This window comes from Fusarium vanettenii, assembly GCF_000151355.1.
Source record: "Fusarium vanettenii 77-13-4 chromosome 3 genomic scaffold NECHAsca_2_chr3_3_0, whole genome shotgun sequence".
Classification (NCBI taxonomy): domain Eukaryota; kingdom Fungi; phylum Ascomycota; class Sordariomycetes; order Hypocreales; family Nectriaceae; genus Fusarium; species Fusarium vanettenii.
The window spans coordinates 262,024-282,675 of record NW_003315880.1 but is presented as its reverse complement, the minus strand read 5'-3'; the positions used below and the strand labels follow the sequence as shown (position 1 = coordinate 282,675).

At 52.3% G+C, this 20,652-nt stretch overlaps 9 protein-coding genes across 9 annotated transcripts; 3 read left to right on the top strand and 6 right to left on the bottom strand.

The window, feature by feature from the left end:
* Window positions 1-599: 599 nt before the first annotated feature.
* Window positions 600-1,538, top strand: NECHADRAFT_77385 (uncharacterized protein; the record flags this gene model as incomplete). Its single annotated transcript, XM_003052850.1, has 1 exon — window positions 600-1,538. One exon carries the CDS (start codon window positions 600-602, stop codon window positions 1,536-1,538), a length of 939 nt encoding a protein of 312 aa, XP_003052896.1.
* Window positions 1,539-2,033: 495 nt separating this feature from the next.
* Window positions 2,034-3,452, bottom strand: NECHADRAFT_91637 (uncharacterized protein; the record flags this gene model as incomplete). The annotated part of the gene is made up of 3 exons (XM_003052389.1): window positions 2,034-2,089; window positions 2,131-3,089; window positions 3,142-3,452. 3 exons carry the CDS (start codon window positions 3,450-3,452, stop codon window positions 2,034-2,036), a joined length of 1,326 nt encoding a protein of 441 aa, XP_003052435.1.
* An 897-nt stretch (window positions 3,453-4,349) lies between these two features.
* NECHADRAFT_91636 (uncharacterized protein) lies at window positions 4,350-5,447 on the top strand (the record flags this gene model as incomplete). The annotated part of the gene is made up of 3 exons (XM_003052849.1): window positions 4,350-4,613; window positions 4,666-4,808; window positions 4,859-5,447. The coding sequence occupies 3 exons, from the start codon at window positions 4,350-4,352 to the stop codon at window positions 5,445-5,447; spliced, it is 996 nt and encodes a 331-aa protein (XP_003052895.1).
* A 1,409-nt stretch (window positions 5,448-6,856) lies between these two features.
* On the bottom strand, window positions 6,857-7,989 carry NECHADRAFT_77382 (uncharacterized protein; the record flags this gene model as incomplete). Its single annotated transcript, XM_003052388.1, has 2 exons — window positions 6,857-7,181; window positions 7,250-7,989. 2 exons carry the CDS (start codon window positions 7,987-7,989, stop codon window positions 6,857-6,859), a joined length of 1,065 nt encoding a protein of 354 aa, XP_003052434.1.
* A 1,694-nt stretch (window positions 7,990-9,683) lies between these two features.
* On the top strand, window positions 9,684-10,727 carry NECHADRAFT_36810 (uncharacterized protein; the record flags this gene model as incomplete). The annotated part of the gene is made up of 1 exon (XM_003052848.1): window positions 9,684-10,727. One exon carries the CDS (start codon window positions 9,684-9,686, stop codon window positions 10,725-10,727), a length of 1,044 nt encoding a protein of 347 aa, XP_003052894.1.
* Window positions 10,728-11,415: 688 nt separating this feature from the next.
* On the bottom strand, window positions 11,416-12,324 carry NECHADRAFT_35689 (uncharacterized protein; the record flags this gene model as incomplete). Its single annotated transcript, XM_003052387.1, has 1 exon — window positions 11,416-12,324. One exon carries the CDS (start codon window positions 12,322-12,324, stop codon window positions 11,416-11,418), a length of 909 nt encoding a protein of 302 aa, XP_003052433.1.
* A 1,241-nt stretch (window positions 12,325-13,565) lies between these two features.
* On the bottom strand, window positions 13,566-15,800 carry NECHADRAFT_67022 (uncharacterized protein). Its single transcript, XM_003052386.1, has 4 exons — window positions 15,574-15,800; window positions 15,145-15,385; window positions 14,892-15,029; window positions 13,566-14,794 (listed from the first exon to the last, which is right to left on the bottom strand). Exons 1-4 carry the CDS (start codon window positions 15,723-15,725, stop codon window positions 13,745-13,747), a joined length of 1,581 nt encoding a protein of 526 aa, XP_003052432.1. The 5' UTR covers window positions 15,726-15,800; the 3' UTR covers window positions 13,566-13,744.
* A 1,127-nt stretch (window positions 15,801-16,927) lies between these two features.
* NECHADRAFT_77378 (uncharacterized protein) lies at window positions 16,928-17,536 on the bottom strand (the record flags this gene model as incomplete). The annotated part of the gene is made up of 2 exons (XM_003052385.1): window positions 16,928-16,952; window positions 17,082-17,536. 2 exons carry the CDS (start codon window positions 17,534-17,536, stop codon window positions 16,928-16,930), a joined length of 480 nt encoding a protein of 159 aa, XP_003052431.1.
* Window positions 17,537-18,389: 853 nt separating this feature from the next.
* On the bottom strand, window positions 18,390-20,401 carry NECHADRAFT_99492 (uncharacterized protein; the record flags this gene model as incomplete). Its single annotated transcript, XM_003052384.1, has 2 exons — window positions 18,390-20,154; window positions 20,205-20,401. 2 exons carry the CDS (start codon window positions 20,399-20,401, stop codon window positions 18,438-18,440), a joined length of 1,914 nt encoding a protein of 637 aa, XP_003052430.1. The 3' UTR covers window positions 18,390-18,437.
* Between the last annotated feature and the right edge of the window lie 251 nt (window positions 20,402-20,652).

The window sequence follows — 20,652 nt, the reverse complement described above, 5'->3', positions numbered from 1 at the left end:
AGTCAGGCAGGCGACACACCCATCCAACCTCACGGCAGCCATCTAGGCATTAACAAGCCACTGCAGCGACGTGGGGTCCCAAGGCCAGTTAGGGGGCAGGTGAGCCCGAGAGATGCTCGTGGCGTGCTGGCTTAGCACTCAGCCCGTCCGGGCAAGTTGAGCATGCGAGATGGAGGGGGTGTGTGATTTGTGATGCTGGAATAGTACATGTGTGATACGGTGCCAAGATCCATCCCTGAACCGGACGTGTTTACACTGGATTGGGCTTGCTCGTAAGCGAGCATTGGTACAATGAATGAAAGGAAATCAATACTTGTCGAGTAATGCAGTCATCCCGACCAAGTCCCCCCCTCGATGGATATCTGCTGTAAGCCGTCTTGAAGAACTCGGCACTGACATGTGCCGAATAGGATGCATAGTAAGTATCACTGGCACTTGAGGTATTTATAGGGACGGAAATACACGTACGTGAGAGGAGACCTACCAGAAACAACTGCCGTTGACCATACCTTTCTTATAAGGACCTTTCGTCACATCCACCCAAAGCCAGATCAGAGCAGCGGCATTGAATTCCTAAAGCAACACACTATCTTGTCATAATGGATACGGAATTCGGCTTCGTACTCAGCCTCGAGAATACCGAGGAGGCGGCTCTACGCCTGCAGAACGATGTCGATGAGAACGGAAATGTGATACCTCAGCGCGAGTTGACCACTGGCTACGACCGACCAGGCAACGCAGCTCTCATGGCCGTCAACGGCTCCATGCCCATCGTCGTCCACGGCACCACTTCTGCGTCCTCGTCGGACCCGCACACTCTCGTCGTCTTCGACTGGCACATAGCCTGTCGGATCCCAGGCAAGCGCTTCCGAGAGGTACACATCGAGGTTGAGTTCACCGCCCACGCAGACCGTGGTGACGCCGAGCACCGAGCCGCCCAACACCGCGCGCAAGGCGGCCGCAGGTCGTTTTGGGACCCTTCGGTTGTGAATCTCTCACCCATGGGAACGTCATGGTATCACAAAACCCCCCACGTCGTTGGCAGTACCCATGGCTTTGAACTTGGCGTCACGGCTGGGTTTTCTCCTTTTGTGAGCGGAGGGCCAAATTACTCCTGGACAAAGACGGATAGCGGGGCAGAGAGGATCGACGCAATCAAGGTGGTGGGGGATAAGCACTTTGGTGAGGGGCTGAGGTCGCAGGCGAACGGGGCGAGATGGGACTTGGTTGAAAATGAGGCGACTGAGTCTGGAGTTCCAAGCTACATTCGCACGGCAGTGTTGCTTAAAAGACAGCCGAGGGATAACGGGCAGTTCCTAGGCAAGGTGAAGGTCCGAACGTCTGTGTCTGGGCTGCATGATCTCAAGGAGGCATGGCGGAAGGTTACGGGGACGGTGCCGAAAGATGACCCCATTGTGTTTGACCCGCAGTGTAGTGACAGGCCGGGAGACTGTGAGGATTACCGGGATCGCCTGGATGAGGCTGACCTGGAGGGGATGTCCAAGGTTATGACGATTGCCGACGGGCAAGGGTCGTGATGATGCCCCGGTAGCCAGAGGAGGTAACGACTCAATAGCTATTCGCTGAACCAGGCCTTTTGTGCCAGCCTACCGTTTCGATGCAGCAGATACAAGCCGGTGAGGCCAATACCCTTGCAAGCCACTGCAGTCTCTGACAGGTAGCTCACTTTGCGGTAGTGGCTACATTAGCTGACCCTAGGGCCAACAAATAATTCACAGTCGAGGCTGGTCGAGAACCACCACCGGAACTGCCCACAGGACCTGACGACAAAAGGTAACCAAGACAAACCGGCTTTCTGTGGTATAACAACAAGAGGATAACAAGAGTTTCAGTAACATACCGCGTGCCTACTTTTTCAATTCAAAGCTAGATAATAGAAACAAAGGCTAAGCAGCCAGGACTAGAAGGCAGTGAATATGGTCAGGGAAAATAATAGACAATGTACGAAACTAGATAGTTCAAATAATAATTATTGGACAATAGCAATGTACCCTCAAGGTGAAGATAACTCTCTAGTATTTTGCTTGCCTCAAACCCGAGCAGTCCTCCCCGTAGGCTCCTTCTGGTCCTCACCACTGGAAACAATCTCCTCAACAGCCCTATCCTTACCAGCCTCTCTATCCAGACCCCAGTCCTCAATCTCAGGGTACTTTCGCACATAGAACCACATTCCCATAATGGCGACAATGCTTCCAACGCTGAAGGCTGCAGCCAGAGGGAAACCAATGGGATATTTGGGGGAGTCAGCGACTCTCCAGGCACGGAGTGGAATTGTGGCGTGGCCAACGTAGACTAGCGTGACGGCCATGGCGACGAGGATGGACCGGACTTCGGGCTCCTTGCGGAGGATCTCGGCCAGCCAGGCAATGAGCGCATATCCCCAAGCCGCCGTGGCAAATGTCAAGAAGTAAAAGGCCATGATGGTCTGCCAGGAGTCGGGCCAGCCTGACAAGACCGAAGTTGCAACGAGTTGGAGCGTTGCAGCGCCGATACTGACCTGCCATCGCCAAGCCTTCCAATCACTCAGGGCATTCAGGCCGATATTGCAGACGATGCTGATGGCGTATCCACCGAGGGGAATCAGGTTGACCGTGTAGACCGAGTATCGTGGGGTTCCGTCCGCGTTTGTGAGACCCTTGAGGAAGAGAAGGAAGTATGCGTTGGCGCGCTGACTCCAGGCAAACTGAAGATACGCAGCAAGGAAGAGATATGAGAGAGGGCTCTTGACAAGTAGCTTCAGCTTCTCAACCAGTGTCTTGAACGGGATCAGCTTGGACGTCTTTGTCCCACTGTCAGCCATCCGCTGTCGAGACAACTCCCTCTCTTCTTCAGTAAGGTACAGCGCTCGGGTGATGGCTGGCGAGTCGGGGATGATGACGAGACCAACGAGACCCCAGAGGATGGTCATAGCGCCGGAGACGATGAAGAGCCACTGCCAGCCTGCGAGGCCGAGGTGACCGTTCAGGTTCTTGTACAGAGCTGCTTGGACGATACCGAGGAACATGTTTCCCGCGACACCGCTGACACCAAAGATTGCCAAGCGCTTGCCAAGCTCCTCAGGACGATACCTATATCATGTTAGAAATTACCAATCAAATTTTCTTTGGATCTTATAAGTACCAGTTGAAAATCAAGTTCACAATGCCAGGCCAAGACGTCGACTCAAACACGCCGAGAAAGAAGCGCAGCGCAAAGATGGTCTTTGCGTTACCAGCCTTATACGTGAACAGGGTGAACAAGCCCCAGATGATCTCGCACACGGGGAGGAAAAGCGAGGGGCGGACACGGGTCTGGATCAGCTGGGAGGGCACGATGAAGATGGCATAGCCGATGGAGAAGTAGGTGGTGAACTCGACGAGCTCGTTGCCGAAGAGGGAGAGATCTTCTTTCATGCCGGAGACGTAGGCTGCGGTTGTAGCAGATTGATCCATGTCCTGGGATTTGTCAGTTGGTGAGATTGAGATGGGCATTGTTGTGGTAGCTTACCTTGAATAATCCGGCAATGAATGCCCATACAAGGAGGAGAACATCGAGCTTCAAGACCAACACATGCGAGGGATCCTTAAAGTAAGGATGCACCTTTGCAAGCCATGATGTCGACTCGACAAAGGCGACAGCTGGTCGCTCATCAGACGTCGAGTCATTCTTGAGACTGGTAGTCGGCGACATGTTGGGCAAAACAGTCAAGATATCACCAGAGAACAATCGCGGCTTGAACTGATCAACTTCAAGAGCAGGCGCAAGGTGAAAAGCCCGTATTTAAGTTCACGGACGATATAAATGTTTTTTTACATGGCGTCTTATTCATCTGGACAAGGGGAGTAAAAGCTTGTAGGCATGGTCTCGCTAATTTCCCCAACTAATCACTTTCTATGTCGAAGCTATTATGACGAGATCAGTCTTGACGATTCCGCAACGGGGGCAGAAATGACTGTAGTCGACCGACCCAGCAGCGGATTTGCTGCACAATCGCTGTATCCTACAGGGTCCAAACTCCCGTAGAACTGATCCACAAGAGACTCCAAGCGTTGAATCAGAAGCAATTCCATTGGACAGCTCCGAGGGGCGGTTGCATGCTTCCGATGGAGAGTCGATGTCGTCTTCAACCCTTGAAATGATGATAGATTTTACCCCGTCTAGCGCTGCGTAGGACGTCTTGGCGGCCGATGACGACAGCCAACGTTATCCGTTCTGGTATAGGTCGACGGTTACTGGATCCGACGGCGGAGATAAGCGACCGGTTTAACAAGAGGATTCATTTGCATTAAACAGCATGCGATTCTCAGACAGATCTTGAGTCAAACAATATTCAACCGCCATTATTCACCATGTCTGAACCTCTTTACCCTGCCTACCTCCCCACCAGGTCCGACGGCTATGTCGCCCCTCTAGCCGTACCCTTGTTCGACGGCGACGAGCCGGGGCTCCGCGCAGATCCCGCTAAGCCCTCTCTTCTGAAGGCCGGCGCTACTGTCACCGACATTACCCCCCGCATTGGCACTGAGATCCGGGGTGTGCAGATTAGCAAGCTGAGCAGCGAGGGTCTTGATGAGATTGCTCTTCTGGCAGCTGAGAGAGGTGTTGTTGTTTTTGTGAGAAGATGAATTGCTCCTACGCTTGCACGCCAGCTAATAATGTCATCAGAGAGACCAGGATTTTGCCGATGTTGGGTTTGACCGACAGCGTGAGATTGTGAAGCATTATGGCCCTCTTCATTTACATCCCACCATGGGCTATCCCAAGGGAACTGGTCCTGAATTCCACGTGGTCTATGCTGATGAGAAGTCGTGAGTTTATCATCATCACATATCTACGTTCGGCATCTAACAAAGCCCAGCGGCAACTTGAGAAGCCTACTTGGTCCTCGCACAACCTACGACCTCTGGCACATCGACCAGACCTTTACCCCCAACGTCCCCTCAACCACCTTCTTCTGGGTCCTAGAAATCCCCCAGTCTGGTGGTGGCGACACTGCTTTTACATCTCTCACACACGCCTACGAGGCTCTCTCCCCCGCCTTCAGGGAGACTCTCCTATCCCTAAAACTCCAGCACACTTCCGCCTCTGAAGGTGAAGTCAGAAGAGTCGGCACCGAGCGCGCCCTCGCAGAAGCCATTAACACGACTCATCCCCTCGTGATCAAGCATCCCGTAACCGGAAAGCCCGCACTCTTTGTCAACCCGACCATCGCCCGTCAGGTCGAGGGTTTCCTGCCCGAGGAGTCACAGCACCTACTATCGTTCCTACACAACCACATTCGCAGCTTGGACTTTAGCTGCCGCGTAAAGTGGGAAAAGGGGACAGTTGTTATCTGGGATCAGAGGTCGGCGGGACACTCTGCTGTGCCGGATTTCCAGGATAGTGAGAGGAGGCACATGGTGAGGATGATTCCTTATGGATCCAAGCCTGAGCCTGTGTCCAAGTAAATGCTGTGTTAGATACCATAAAGCTTGATGTAAAAGCTTAGATGAATAGCCTAGATTCAACATGTTGTTCTATCATGATTGTTCATTTATGAATCAGGACATATGTACTCTTGGATGCCCATTCCAATGATAGCTACGAAGTCTCATCATAGACATCGTTGACACACTTGCACTGACAAACACACTCAAGCCATGTTTTTAGTTGACGCCTCGTGGTATACGCTTACCCCTGCCCAGGGCATGTCTCATCAAACGCAGAGCCAAGGCCAGAGGCGTATGGTTATTGGACTCCCGGGCGTCCCGACAAAGAGGCACCTAATGCAGGTAAGAAACGATCGGTCAAATTGCGGAACCTATTTTGCTAGACTAATGTACAGTTGCATACTCCACCCCTCCATTTTTCAGCAGTGTCCTACTCGTACAATCCCCATGCTCAAGCTCAAGTTCCCTAGCCCATTCTGTTGGCAGTGGTCCAGCGATAGGCCGGATCCACGACATGCTTTTCGACCTCAGTGACAGGCATGTCACCGAGGGTAGAGCCGCTAGCTGTTGAGTCGATGGATCGACGTTGCTCGTTCCGGTTGCCCATGACTTGCTTGTATCTCGTAGAGGCAGGGGACAGGGCGCTGAGAGAGAAGCGGCGCTTAGAGCTATTGGTATGTTAGTAGAGCATTGAGATATCTGTCTTGGTTTGGGCTTACTTGGAAGCCATGTTGAGGTCTGGGTAAGTAAGAGGTTTGTAAATGTTTACTCAAGATGAGGCAGATGGTCTTGTCGAGTTTTGTGACCTTTTGTGATTTTGATTGTAGGTGGTGTTTTTGAATTGTCAACCTCTTGATTTGCGAGGAAGGCAACGGGGTTTATATAGACGAACCTCATGATGATCAGTGCCACCCCAAGACTCTCCGATTTTCCAAGTTACTGCCTCGGTCATGAAAATTCGCCTCCATGTCGTACTCATGTTGTCTATCATTACCCTGTTACGCCACGCAAAGCCTCACATGAACACGCCCATAAGCCACTGGCACTCGAGTTGAGAATTGATGTGACATCAGCCCAAGTGCTTGGTCCTTACATCTTTCCAAAAAGAGCACACCATGTTCTTGACCGTGCCGCAGAGATGACGTTGCCTAGCTTTTGGTGACGAAAGATGCTGTTTGGCGATTTATCCAGGTAAATAGCCGCCCAATAGCAACCCCTTTTCCAGAGTCAGATCACACCTCTGATTTAGAGACATGTCCTCTCCTATTCTAGTAGGGATTATCACACCTTGGCTTTGCCTTAGGGATCTTCCAGGCAATGGCCGGTGGATCAAGGACCCTGGAGATCCCAAGAGGCCAAGTCACGAGAGGGAGGCGCATGTATTTAACTCTTTTTGTTTTATTTTACCAAGATAGATGCGAATCTTGTCATGGCTTGTGTATCCTGGTTGTTACAGTGACGTTAGTCTGAGAGTGCTTCCAATCCTTCGCACTATTTGTCTCTTCTCGCAAGATGTTGCGCTGACTATCCCCGTCGTCAGAGTCCATCCGGGCTGGATCGGGGACGTTGACATAATTGCGACGGCCCATTTCAAAATTGTTTGTACCACCGGTGCCCGAAGGCCCAGTCCCGGCAGAGGGCCCTCGGAAGCCGGAACTGCGTCCATGGCTGCCAAACGGCAAGTATTTGATGAGGGGACGGAAGGCCACCAGTGAGGCGGTCAAGATGGATAGGCCGAACTCGAGGACAGAGCTGAGGTTATAGTCAGTAAGGCTGAACTTGAAGTTGTCTTGGAGAGAAAGGGTTGGAGAAAGACGCACTAGATGAACGATTCGAGCTGGAGGTCCAATGCAGCGGCAATGTCCTTGGACCCGACGATTTGGATCAAGCTCTTGAGCCGCACAATGCTGACAATAACAGTTCCGGCGCCGAGACCCAGCAAGATAATAATGGCGACCTTGGTCCTTGTTCCCATCTGCAAGCCCTTGAGCAAGAAGACAGGAAGCACGGCATAGAATAGCGCAGATGCTATGTCCAGCGCCGACACAGCAAAGCCCAGCCCTGCTAGTTGCGACGAACTAAGACACCTCCCAGTGCCATCTCCCCAGACTGCCTTCAGCGGGATGCACTGCAGGACATCGACCAGAAGGCAGCCTAGGGCGTAGACACCGACAAAGACCATGGATACTACAAGCAAACGCTGGGTGCGAGGCCATCCCTGGACGATTCGGTGCAAGACCAATGCCACGCTGATTCGAACGATGGGGAAACCGGCGACGTAGGTGATCTGGGCGATGGTGAAGTACCTCGAGGCCTCCATGACATTGTAGTTGTCGAGTTTGGCGATGACGAGGGGGTCGGTTTCGCCGAAGCCGTATGAGAGAGACATGAAGCAGAAGGAACACATGAGAATGAATCCTACAAGTGCTACTGCAATGACATAGTCGTCGTAACCGAGTGTGGTCAACTTGATGCGCACGCCGAGTCGCGCGAGGACCACGAAGACGTCGATGCCAATGAAGGCGGCCATCACCGGAGAAAGAGTGTCGCGTGTGGCCATGATTGTCTGCGTAGTAAACGGTTTAGTTCGTCGCCTTGCAGGAAAGGAAAAGGTGCTTCGCTTACAGAGAATGGACAACGGCAAGCCGTTTCGTTTGGAAAAAAAGATAACAATGATCAAAAGATAGGTAGCCGCAATTGATGAGCCGGCGCGGGACGGCGCTGGCTTATTTAGACCAGCCGATGGCCAAGAATAACTTCAACGCACCGTTGATCGACAACAGGCGAGAGACTCGCCATCTCCCCTTTATCCTCCGGAAACACTACTAGTTCATCCGGGCCCAGGGCCCTGGTCCCTTGCCCCGAAAATTTTATACTGGTAGCCGTAGCGTAGCAGTGATCCGCCGGGTTGTGGGTTCATGTCGGGAGGGTTGCAAAACGATGGTCTGGTACAGAGCTGCAAGGATCATACCGTTGTGTTGGGTGCAGCCAAGAGAGAGGTTTCTCAACGGACAGAAAGCTATGCAAGATAGATTGCGACAAGCAGCTAATCCCTGATTCCCTTCTCGTCAGATTATAAGGTACGAGTATTTATGCCACTTTTACAATTGTAATCCTGTCCCGAAGCCCTTCGAGGTTCCGTGATTTTATGGGGTGATCTAGGATTCCCCTGCTACCTAGTACTGCGACGTTGGCGACTATTTCAACTAGCTGGTCTTGTGCTGTTTCATTCTGGGCTAATGCAAACTAGACAAAACAAAAAGCAAAGACAAGAAAAAAGAACGGTGGCTGACAATGAGCTGATGAAGAATACGTGAAACAGGGGCATGGAGTGACCTTGGGGAAAGCCTCATGGGTAAGGCGCCGATCAGGACGGGGATCATACTGGGCTCGATGTTGGGTTTTCGGGACAAATGCCTTGTTAGTTATAAGGCGTGCTTGGCTCAATTCAGCAGAGAAGAAGCTATCTCAAGTCCATACTTGGACATGATGAATATTGCCAAGAGGTATCGCTCCCGCCACGAATACCACAAGTTGCGGACCTGGTATTCGAGGTTACAAAATACAATGGATTATAATCGTGACTCGAATTGACTGCTCCCCGGTCGTATACGGTTAATGATATGGGTCAAATGCGAGACGAGGCGCTGGCTAAGCTAAACCGCCGGCTTGTCCCGCTTACACAACGGGAATCACCCATTCCTAAAGGCGGGCGTTACATCTCTCATCAGGGGGGATCAGAATAGCCGAGATGACCAGCCTCACCAAGAGGCTAGGACAACGTTCTCGGCTGATTTCCACTCGTAGTCCCAGCTTTTAGTTGTGTTACGGCTGCGTTGTGTCTGTTGGTTCACCCCGGTTTCTTCAAGCCTTGACCACGTAGCGCATGGAGTCGGGACAGGTTATACCTAAACGGGAGAGAGACGAGCCGATGGATCAGGAACCCTGGCCTTTTTATCTTCGGTTCCGCTTAGTGGTTTCTAACCTCCACCCCGGTCTCCGGAGAACAGCAAGGTACACTTATTGGCCTTGATCAGTTGAATCAACTATCGAAGTTGACATGTAAGAACCAACAGCCAAATACGTAAACCAACTGCTCAGGGGTCAGGGAAACCGGGGGTTGGGAATCCCCCGTCTTATCCTATAACAAGAGCCCCTTTCCTTCACTAGCCCACACAATTCTCCTCATTACTTGCTTCTTGCACACATTACATGACGATCACCTGCTCCCAAGACAAACCAACAGAAATAACAATGGCAACTACCGAAGCTCTCCCCCGTCTTCCCGAGGACATTACTGCCGAATGGCTCTCCCCCAAGATTGGTCTCAAAAATGCCAAGATTGAAGTGAACAAGACCGTCGCTGGCACTGCAACCTTGGTGCTCGTGACCGCCACACCCGAGGATGATGACGAGAAGAAGCTAAACGTCTGCGTCAAGGGTGGCTTCAACCCTACTATGCTGTCGCAGTTCCCCTTCATCTTGTCGCTCTACACTCGCGAGGTTGACTTTTACAACAACCTAGCACCTCGAGTACCTCATCTCAATGTGCCAAAGAAGCTGTGGGCTGAGAAGAACTCAGAGAACGCCGTCCTGATTATGGAGGACATCGGTGCTGCAGGCTATTCATTTGCCGACCCCGTCGACACATGGCCCGTTCACCGTGTCAAGAAGGTCGTCGAGGACTTTGCCGCCCTGCACGCTGGCACCTGGGGATTCGACGCCACTAGCGTCCCCTGGTTGGACAGTCACTACGAAACCTCAGTGCTAGGACTCTGCGCAATGTGGGATGCGATTGTGCTGGCTGAAGATCGGCCTCCTGTGCCCGAGTACATGAAGGACCAGAAAAAGATGACAGCCGCCATAGAGAAGTGGTTCGCCACCCGGAATCCAAAGTTCCAGTGCATTCTTCACGGAGACGCACATCTGGGCAACATGGCGTGGTCCGAAGAGAAGGATGCACCCATGGTTCTCGACTGGCAAATCATCCACTCCGGATCGTGCTTCACAGATGTTGCCTACTTTGTCATGACAGCGCTCACAATTGAAGATCGCAAGGAGCACGAGATGGATATACTCGACCACTACCTCGCCAAGTTGCACGAATTTGGTGGACCAAAGCTCTCGAGGGATGATCCTGAAGTTATGGAAGAGTATCGCAAGTCTTTGATGGCAGGATACTCTTGGGTCCTCTGCCCTTATACTATGCAGAAGAAGGAGCGAGTATGGGCTATTGTGTCGCGGTTGGTACCGGCTATGGAGGAACACAACCCGGTCGAACTTCTAGAGAAGGAATAGATAGATTAATATAGACTTGAAGGGCTCCTGTCACAGCCCTTCGATATCCCACTAGATGACATTAGTCTCCTCTCCATCCCTCATGCCAGTGTTAGATCGCTAACAAAGTGAGCGTAACGACAGCGGAATAATGCAATGGTCTACAACGTTCATGTATGCCAAGCACTTTATCCAAGACGAATCTGGCCCCCCTGGATGGCTTCATTTAGCTGTTAAACCTTAAAATTCGGTTCAACTGATCGAGGCCAATCGGCACACCTTCCATAGCCCCAGGAGCCGGGGAAAGTTAGAAGCTAAGGGAGATCAGGAATCCCCGACTGATCTACAGTACCTAACGTTAGATTGCAAGCTCAATGCTATGGGATATTCAGCTAAGTCTCTTTTATGTACCAGAGTTTCATGACGTTCGAGCAAATGCCGAAGAGAGTAAGTAGATCACATAAGCCTCGAAGACTTACATCCTAAGAGGTACCTAGATCTAATGTTTAAACCTCCCATGGTAAATGCCATGAATTTAGACGATGAGGCTTATGTTAGAAGTAAATGGGACAGAATTTGAATTTTTTCACAACTTGAATTTCTTTAGCTAGTAATTCGATCCAGAAGAACAAGTGAATCATACGCTATAAAATGTGCCAGTCAGCTCCAAACCCCAATCTCACACGTCAGAATTCAAAGTTACATCTCACTAAGCCAACATAGCCTTCAACTCTCCCAAATACTCATCCATCCTAACCACAACAGTCATATGCGTCTCCCCCTTCTGAGCCCTCAACTCAGAACCCGGCATCAGTGCTACTGCCTTCTCAGCCATGCTAATGGGGACATTCACATCCTCATCTCCATGCCAGAATATCATCCGTCCCTTCTCAACCTTGATGTCCTCCAGCTTGAATCCCCAATCGCTCCCGTAGAGGCGAGCCTCCCATGCCATCGAGTATCCGCCTGCCTTGGTGGCTTCTCGCATCGAGCGAACAATGACCTCTTTCATCTCTGGATAATTCTCCCACATGTCTCTATCCTTTTCAGGACGTCCTGAGAATTCTTGGTCCAGTAGATTTTGCATCTTCTCTGGGTCATCATCTCGAGCTGCTGCTCCCATCTGTCCATCCACCAACCATCCCAAAAGTCCAGTAGCCCAGGGCGCAATACCCAGCATGATGCGGGTCTTCATCAACATGCCCGCCGTGCCCAACGACGAAGGCATCAACCCAGCAACAAGACCAACGCCCACGAGGCGATCACGCGGGATCCCTCTGAAACATGCGATAGCGTACGGACCGCCTCCAGAAACGCCGATGATGGCGAACTTGCCAACAGAGAGATGATCGGCCAGCGCTAGAATATCGCTGGGGTAGTCGGTGAGCTGGCGGTTGGGCTGAAATGTCGACATGCTGCTGCCAGGCCGCGACGGAGCGATGACGCGGATGCCATGCTTGAGGGCAGCGGCGTTTGATTGATACCCCTCATGGTGAGAACCCGGGAAGCCGTGAAAGTAAAAGATTGTAGGTGCCGCGACATCGTCGACGCCGTAGATGGCATAAGCCATGAGCCTACCGTCGGGCAGCGTAATGGTCTTGTCTTCGAACTTGTCCATTCTGGCGATGTTCTAAAGATGTTTGAAATGTTTGGAATGAGGCCACGACGCTTCATATGTGTGCAATTAATCGACACGTAATCTTGAGCACACCCTTGCAAGGCACACTTGAGCTGAAGGATTGGTTTTAGCCTCATTCGCGACCCTGGCGGGCTGTCACGTGCGCCGTTGGTTCGATCAGAATAGGTGTTATCTAGCGACACTACAGATGAGTTGTGCTAATGCGAGTATCTTGGACTCATGAGTGTTCGTCGTACCGCGGTCAAGTCCATTAGGCAGAGATATCGTAGGTGGGAAATATGATCGAATATCGTGACTCTGGAAGGGTGCAACACATTATCTGGCCCATATATTTAGATCAAATAACGAGTTTGATATGATACTCAACTATATGGATCAAGCAAGCAATTCTTTTCTCTACTATGGAAGGTTTATGTATCTACGGTGTTTTATGTCATTAGGTTTGCTTGTGGTCATGCATTGATAACTGTATCTCATACTGTGGTACCTAGCTGATGGTCTCTTTTGGAGTCGACGTCGATGAAGAGAAAAGTGTTACATAGATCAGTCAAGAATATTGCGTTTCCCCTCACAGGAGTCCATATGCCGTCTTTCACTAATTCCATAACACAACAGTAGTCGATCCTTGTGCTACCTTCTTTCTGCTTGAATTCATCAAGCAGTCCACCACATCACCCACCCTCCAAGACGATCTGGACTTGATCATTCAGTCTTACTCAGCCACAGAGTAAAGTGACAAGTATACTTCCGGAGATACTAAAAAGTAGCAGATACCTTTACATTACGGACATGTTCCGAATCTCACAATGTCTCGTGGCTTTCAATCTCATGTCTCGGCCTCAGACCAGCTTAAAGTAGATCCGAGCGCAACCCCCCAAATCAATCAATGCAACAAAGCCATTGACCATTGAAGCCATAGATGCATCTACAAAACTAGAGAAACGCCTCTTGTAGTCGGACATGTTTGAACATAATTCGTGGACTTCAAATCAAGCTCCGAAAAGCTACGTCAGGTGAGCGGAAACCCGGCGTTGTGACCCCGCGATGCGATGCTCTTGTCAAAAGCCCGAATTTCCGAATGACGTCGACTCAACAAGTAAAGACATGGCGCTAATGAAACTTTGTAGGTAATACTCCGAGTCGGACCTGACGGGGACCGTACTCGGAACCGATGGCGCCGATGATCGGTACACACGTAAAACATCAAGGGACAAGGCAAATGGTCAAAATCAATGCTCAATTGTGCCGGGAATATCATCAAAACTCTATATGGCCCAATATGTAGTACCCGAACCTCCTCGCAGCTCGATTGAAGCTTCCTTTCCGGGTCCCACACTGACTACCTTCCTCCGCCGGCTTCTCTTTTTCTCTCGCTAATTATACACGACCGGGGGCACATTTACCAAGGCTTGACCTTGAGCATGCTGCCCTCTTCGGCAAGGGCCTTGTGGAGGTCAAAGGCGTTGAAGAGCAGGTGAGGCTCGTGGCCCATACCCTTCTTGAGGCACTCGAACTCGGCCTTGTCGTAGTAGTGGTTCAGGATGGGCTGGTACTTGGGGTGCGCGCACTTGTTGATGATGACCTTGGCACGCTCGCGGGGACTGAGGCCGCGAACATCGGCGAGACCCTGCTCGGTGACAATCACGTCCAGGTCGTGCTCGGTCTGGTCGATGTGGGTGCACATGGGGACGATGCACGAGACACCGTTGGGGTCGGTCTTGGAAGGTCGGCTGGAGGGAGTGTGCATGATGGAGTACTTGGAGTTGCGGAGGAAGTCGGCGGAACCACCCAGACCGTTGAGCATGCGAGAGCCGCTAACACAGGTGGAGTTGGCGTGGGCGTAAATGTCCACCTCGACGGGGGTGTTCATGCCAATAACACCGAGGCGGCGGATGATCTCGGGGGCGTTGGAGACGGCCTGGCTTCGGAGGAGGACCTTGTCGGCGTAGGCGTCCCAGTTGTCGTAGAAGCGCTTGAAGCCATCGGGGGAGAATCGGATCGAGGTGGCGGTAGCGTAGTCGAGCTTGCCAGAGTCGAACAGGTCGAGGAAGGTGTCCTGGATAACCTCGGTCCAGACCTTGAGGTTCTTGAACTTGGACTCGTTCAGGCCACCGACGATGGCGTTGGCGACGTTGCCAATGCCGGACTGGAGGGGAAGGAGGTTCTCAGGCATGCGGCCCTGGGCGACCTCGTGCTCGAAGAACTCGATCAGGTGGGTAGCGATCTGGCGAGAGGTCTCATCCTCGGGGGCGTTGGGACCGGTGGCATCCCAGTAGTCGGACTCGACGATGGCCACAACCTTGGAGGGGTCAACCTTGACCGAGGGAGATCCAATGCGGTCCTCGACGGCGGTGATGTTGTAGGGCTTGCGGTGGGGGGGAAGGTCGGTGAAGGTGATGTCGTGGAGACCCTTGAAAGAGGGGATAGCGGTGTTGACCTCGATGATGATCTATACGGGCGTGGGCGCGCAATTGTGAGCTCCTGTCTCCATTTTCCTGTCCCGTGGCCTGACAGGCGATAGCGGGGACTGGCTAGAGATAACATACCTTGTCGGCCATCTGAATGAGCTCAGGGGTGGCACCAACTGAGGCACCAGGCACGAAGCTGCCATCCTCGAGAATGTCAGTAGCCTCAACGACGGTCACGTCGAGGTTGGAGTTGGCGCGGTCCTTGGTGTAGTAGCCCTATTTCGCAAAGTCAGCTCAATTGCTTCCCAAACAGCTTCGCAACCTCGGTGTGAGATTAAGGCGAGGCCGAGGGGCTGGCCGGTGGGGCCGAAGGAGCGGGCTCAGGTCATACGTAGACAAGGTCACTGGGGAACATGGACAGGTGCTTGTCGAAGAAGTTGATGCGGCCAGAGTTGATGCCCTTGGCAATGTCCTTGCCGACCTGGTGAGGGCTTCGGCGGTTGATCATGTCGAGAGCGGCCCATCGGTTCTCAGTCTCGGAACCGGCCGAGGCGCCAACGAAGAGAGAGTACTTGAGCTTGCTCTGGAGGTTGTTCTGCTCGACATAGTCGGCCATGGCGACAGGGACCTTCCTATTATCATGGGGACGACCTGGTCAGCTCATGATCCCACAGTTTCTGGTCAATGCTCGGGTAATGTGAGGCTTTCACTCCCACAATAGCCGGTGGGGAGCCGTATTCCAGCCGGGATAAGACGAGGCGAGACAGCTTCAGAAAAGGACACGCAGAACTCTGCGGTTCCAGCAGCAAACAAGACTTACTTGGGATAACCGACGGCGGTGAAACCAGACCAGCCGATATAAGCGCCATTGGGGAAGTGGTGCATCAGATCCTCAGGTCGGGCGAGCTTCTTGAGGAGGGCGGGATTGCGAACGCGCGCCTTGAGGGCGGCGGATGCGACAGGGGACGCCATGATGGAGAGCTGTGAGAGGAAACGCCGGGACTGAGGAAGAAAGAAAGAGGAGCGGAGATTGTCCAAGAAGCACACGGAGAGAGTCGAGGAGGAAGAGAGGAAGAAGGGAAGAGGTGGAGGAGGAGGAGGTAGAAGAAGACCAGAATGCGGCAACACAAACTCCAAGGCCGGACTAGTTCGTCGGGGTGACGAGACTGTGGAGCTCCTTCCCACCCCTCTGTGGGCGGTCTTTTTTTTTTCTTTGCTGCTGCTCTGTGGCGGGCTTTAGTGGACGGTTCAAACCACGCGGTGGCAGATTTTGGGGGGACTTTACTCCAAATTTAGTGGATCTGTCAGGTACCCTCCACCCTGGCTTCTGCCCACGAGGTACATTTTCAGCCACAAGCGGCGGGGGTAAGGGAAGTTTTCTGGTTGAGACCCCGCATCTGTGTTGCTGCTGCGCCACATGCAGCTTGACAGGCGGCGGCTGCTTCGGGTTTACAACTCCGGTTCTTGGTGATGCATCCCTTCCAGATGAGCAGGTTGCAGTTGTTGTTACTCTACAGTATCCTCCACCGCTGGATTAAGGACAGATCTACCGACGGTGCCGAGAAAAAAGGTGCATCGGCGATGGGATCTAACGCCGTAGGGATGAGCGTTGGCAATGGCCTGATTCCTGCTTGACGGGCCAAGGATCTGGGCAATTGTATCACGCACGAGTCAAGATTGCAGAAGGCAATCTAGTCAAACAATTCAATACCTTTTATGAACTTAATTCTTAATCTTTCTCTCTCCTTTTCTCTCTCAAATCTCCCTGATCAACTCACATCCCTCCTCAGCCACCCCCGGCCCTTCCGTTCGGGGCTCCGTCAACCGAGCCCGAGCCGGAAGTGGATCCCCCTTCTCCAACTCTGGGCGCCCCTCACCTTCCGCCCGGCCGAGACGGGCACAGACCATCATCGGCATCACTCGGTTATCAACCGACCAAGCAAAGCTCACGTTTGTAGGTCATCACGTCTCGGCTCCGGACGCCTCATGTAATTCGAGAACGGTCGGAGCCTTGTTCGGTCGCTCTACCCCGGGATCAGGTCGGCAATGATCCTCGAATCACCGTGCTGGAATGATCCCGGACTCCAGGGTTTTGACTGCTAGATCTGGGGTAATGCGCTCTGGAGATGGTCAGGTTCTTGGGCTTGACTGTTAGTGGATGGTTTGTAAAGTGCTCATGGAGAATAATCACCGAAGGGACTGTTGGTGGTGTGTATCTGGGGAATTGTCAATTTACTACGCCGCTGTCTCTGTAGATGCAGCGATATGCTCTACTTACTCGACTTGCCATCTTACAACATCTCGATACTCACCGGGATATTATCTTACCACCAGATTACGTCGAGCTGCCTCTTCTCGCTGGGACCAGGGGCTTGGCAGTTCAAGACATGCTCCTCATGCCCCTTGGTGACCTCTACACTGTCCTCATTTTTACGAACATGAGCACCGATGGCTGTTGCCGTCCTCCCGATAATCTTCCCAATCATCTCGTTCGTCAAGCCCCAGCAGATGAGACGCGCAACCCGCTCCGTCTCCTCTTGCGTCCACTTTTCTCCGGCTTGGTCTTCAAACGGTTCGGCTGTCTGTAGGTCTTCCATCATTTCGTGGATGGATGACCACTTACCTTCGAATTCGTCCCCCAGGACCCGCGCTACGTTTTCTTTCCATTGTCTGTTGGCGCGAAAGTGTCTCAGGGGACGGCTGAAAGTCGAAGGCGAGAGGTCAGCGTCCCTGCCCGTGTCGGCTGCGCCTGCGGATGAACCGTTGCCAGTCTCAGATGCCATAATAGCGGCTACGTGATTGGTTTACTTGATGTCTTTTTCGTTAAGTTTGCTGTCTCGTAGTGTGATCCTCTTGTCGAGCGTAAATGCCAACGCTACAGACCCATCACCACATTATATACTTCCAAGACCTTGTTCAACATAGCTCCATATAATTGCCAGTGAGTACGAATATTAAAACATGGCTCTTTTTGACTGATTAACGTGGTGGGACAATGCACTGAACCCATTGGTATGAGATATGCGCATATGTTCGCTTGGTGAACAATATGCCTGTCATACAGTTCAATCGCCGCGGTCGATTTCGTCACTCGCCGATTTGGATGCTTTACTTGTTCGCCGAAATGTCACTATTCACGTCGGAACCGAGCATAGAACAAAGATGTGTTCTTGATTGATAAGTATTGACCCATTCGGGAGATGTCCGAGGCCAAACAAGATAGAACTAGTAAAACCCACATCCCTTTCCATGCCTGGTAAGATGCACATTCAACATGATGCCTAGCGCCGGCAGTCAGATCGCACGCCCTTGCACTTCCCCGGAATTCATTTACAATCAGGGATTAGGCGTCGATATGGGCCCGGAACTCGATGGCCTTGATGCATGTAGTCTGCGAGTTCTGACCTGCCACCCTAGACCCGGCTAACATTTGACGTGAGAACTGCGTTCGACCGATGATGCCTCCTACACCTCAGTCCACATTCTTTATATAGTCAAATGTTATAGGCTTGATATGTGCTATTAGTTTGTTCATGTTGTCATCTTGTCTTGGACTCACCTAACCATTCTAGTCTCATCCATCATTCTCAACACCATGCCTATGCAGACCTCAACATGGAGCAGGCATCAACAACATTAACAAGTAAGATTTCATCGTATTCGACATTAACAATAGAGTAAAAATTAGATATCCGAACGCTCCACGTGCAGAAAGATGTCATGAGTCCCAAGGCCGTCCGAACTACGCTCCGCTCGAAGCGACGCAACAGTCCTTTGTGTCGCCTTCTCGATCGCGTCGCCACCACATACCGCCACGGCAACGCTTCCAGGAACATTACCAACAGCAGTCCGGATAAATGTTGCGATGTCAGGCCGTCCTTCACTATGCTCTATCGAGGATGAGTCGTAAGCATACCCTCCATCGAAGCCCAGTTCCACTTCTTCTTTCAGTAGCTGGTCATCCCGTTCACTGCCTGATGACCGCGAAGAGTCGATCGAGAAACGTTCTAACTCGACACTCGCGCCTCTACCTGCTTGTTGGGACTCTGGCTCAATCAACCTCTCGCGGCTTTCGTCGACGTCGTCATGCAGTGCCGTCTGGGTTGCGCTCTTGGGGCCCTTGGTGACGGCGACCTCTACCCTCACAGATATACCCATCTCCTTTGCCCTGGATAACACTCGAGATATCTGTTTGAGGTATGGGTCGGCGTGGGCTTTGCGTCGGACGATGAACAGGGCATTAATCTTCCGAACACAGCCGGGCGCCTGTGATGAGAGTAGGTCCTCGAGGATAGGCGTGGTGAAGGATCCTCCCGTGGAAGCCGCAATGAGGACCAAGTTGTCGTATTGTCTCCAATTGGGCACATGCCCAAAAGGCCCCGTTAGAAAGACTCGCAGAGTGCCATCGCCTCCACTAATCTCCGTCCTTCGACCCCAACTGTTGAGCCTCCTCGTCAGCCCATTCTTCGCCTTTAGTGTCAGCTGAACATCCTGCGTGGACGACTCGGCATTCGGAATGTTGGAGATGGTGAAAGGATGTGGTGATTCCCACCGAAACGTCGGCGTCCAGAGAAGGACGTGTTGTCCCGGGGTCCACTTGAAGCCGGCGTTCCGAATTGTGACGGCAGTCAACTCATCGTCAACGGCCTCGACTTTGGCATCATGTGCACATCGAACGGAGGGGGTTCCCGAGAATCGTAGCCGGATGTTGCGCCAGATCGGATTCGCCGAGCGTGTTACGACGTCGTACACAAAGACGCCCACGGCGCACCAGATGCTGAACAGATGGTGGTCTGGGACATGGAGGACCAGGAGCACCAGCAACAGGACAACGGAGAGGATGTGCTGTAGCACAAACAGCTCGTACTTGATACGTCTGAAGAAGGGAATCGTCGAGATGACGGTCCACAGCAGCACGAACCAGGCTCCGATGCCGGGTATAACCATCTTGACCGTCTGCAACTCTTTCCAAAAGAAGTTGGCGGCGAGCCACTCGTAGGTGAAGAAGCCGCCATGGATGGTTGCGCTGACGAAGAAGATACGGGACGCCCATCGATGAAACCAATTGATCCTCTCGTAAGACGTGCCTAGCAGGAGACCGATGGGGTTGACGCGGACGGCCAGTAGGAAGGGCAGTGAGGTTTGAGTTGCCGTGATCCAGGCTGCGCGGAAGCCGACTCGCTCGAGAAAGTTGCCGTCATGCTTGATAGACTTGTATGTTATCAAGAATGCGACAAATGCAGCATATGCGATAATAATGGTGGCTTTCCGTAGAGGGAGAGTGGCTAGCCAGAGTGTACGTCGATTTGACTGTGCGACGAGATACTTTGGAGTCTCTAGCCACTTTTCCACCGCAGAGACTGACGCATCCGAACTCGCTCCCAAATCCCGTCTCTTGATTCTATAGACTTTTTAGCTTCCGTCTCATGTTCTTCCCATGCCAGTACTCACCTCTGCCGGGCGATAAACGCCGAGATGAGCCTCGAGCCGAAGCCAACGGCCAACACTGTCGCCAGCACATACCAGTAAAGACAAGCTAAAAAATGCTGCCTCACTGAATCTTCACTGGGATGTCCGTGACCGTGACCATGTTCCTCCTCCTCATGCCCATGCCCATGGTCGCCGTGTCTCTCAAAGAGGCTGCTCATCGGGCCATGCAAGGGTATGGGATCCGCAGCGCGACAGGGATAAAGAGACACAGCGTCGCGCGCCCGACGTTTCAAGTAACGGGAAGGAAACGTCGAGATGAGACGAAATAGAAGGATATAAGGAATTCGAAAAGAGGTGAGAATGTCCAGCCTCCTCCAGCTGAGGAATGGAGGCTGAACTAACCAACAAGGTCCAACGCTTTGCCGATTACGTGATGCTAATCTTCGGATCCTCCGGCTTGTCGATTGGC

Bases quoted from the DNA above. Each gene is read 5' to 3' on its own strand.
- NECHADRAFT_67022 (XM_003052386.1), bottom strand. From the start codon at position 15,725: ATGGCGTCCCCTGTCGCATCCGCCGCCCTCAAGGCGCGCGTTCGCAAT. The intron at 15,386-15,573 runs GTAAGTCTTGTT...CCATGATAATAG, and splicing joins ACCGCCGTCGGTTATCCCAA to GAAGGTCCCTGTCGCCATGG. The intron at 15,030-15,144 runs GTATGACCTGAG...TTTGCGAAATAG, and splicing joins TCCCCAGTGACCTTGTCTAC to GGCTACTACACCAAGGACCG.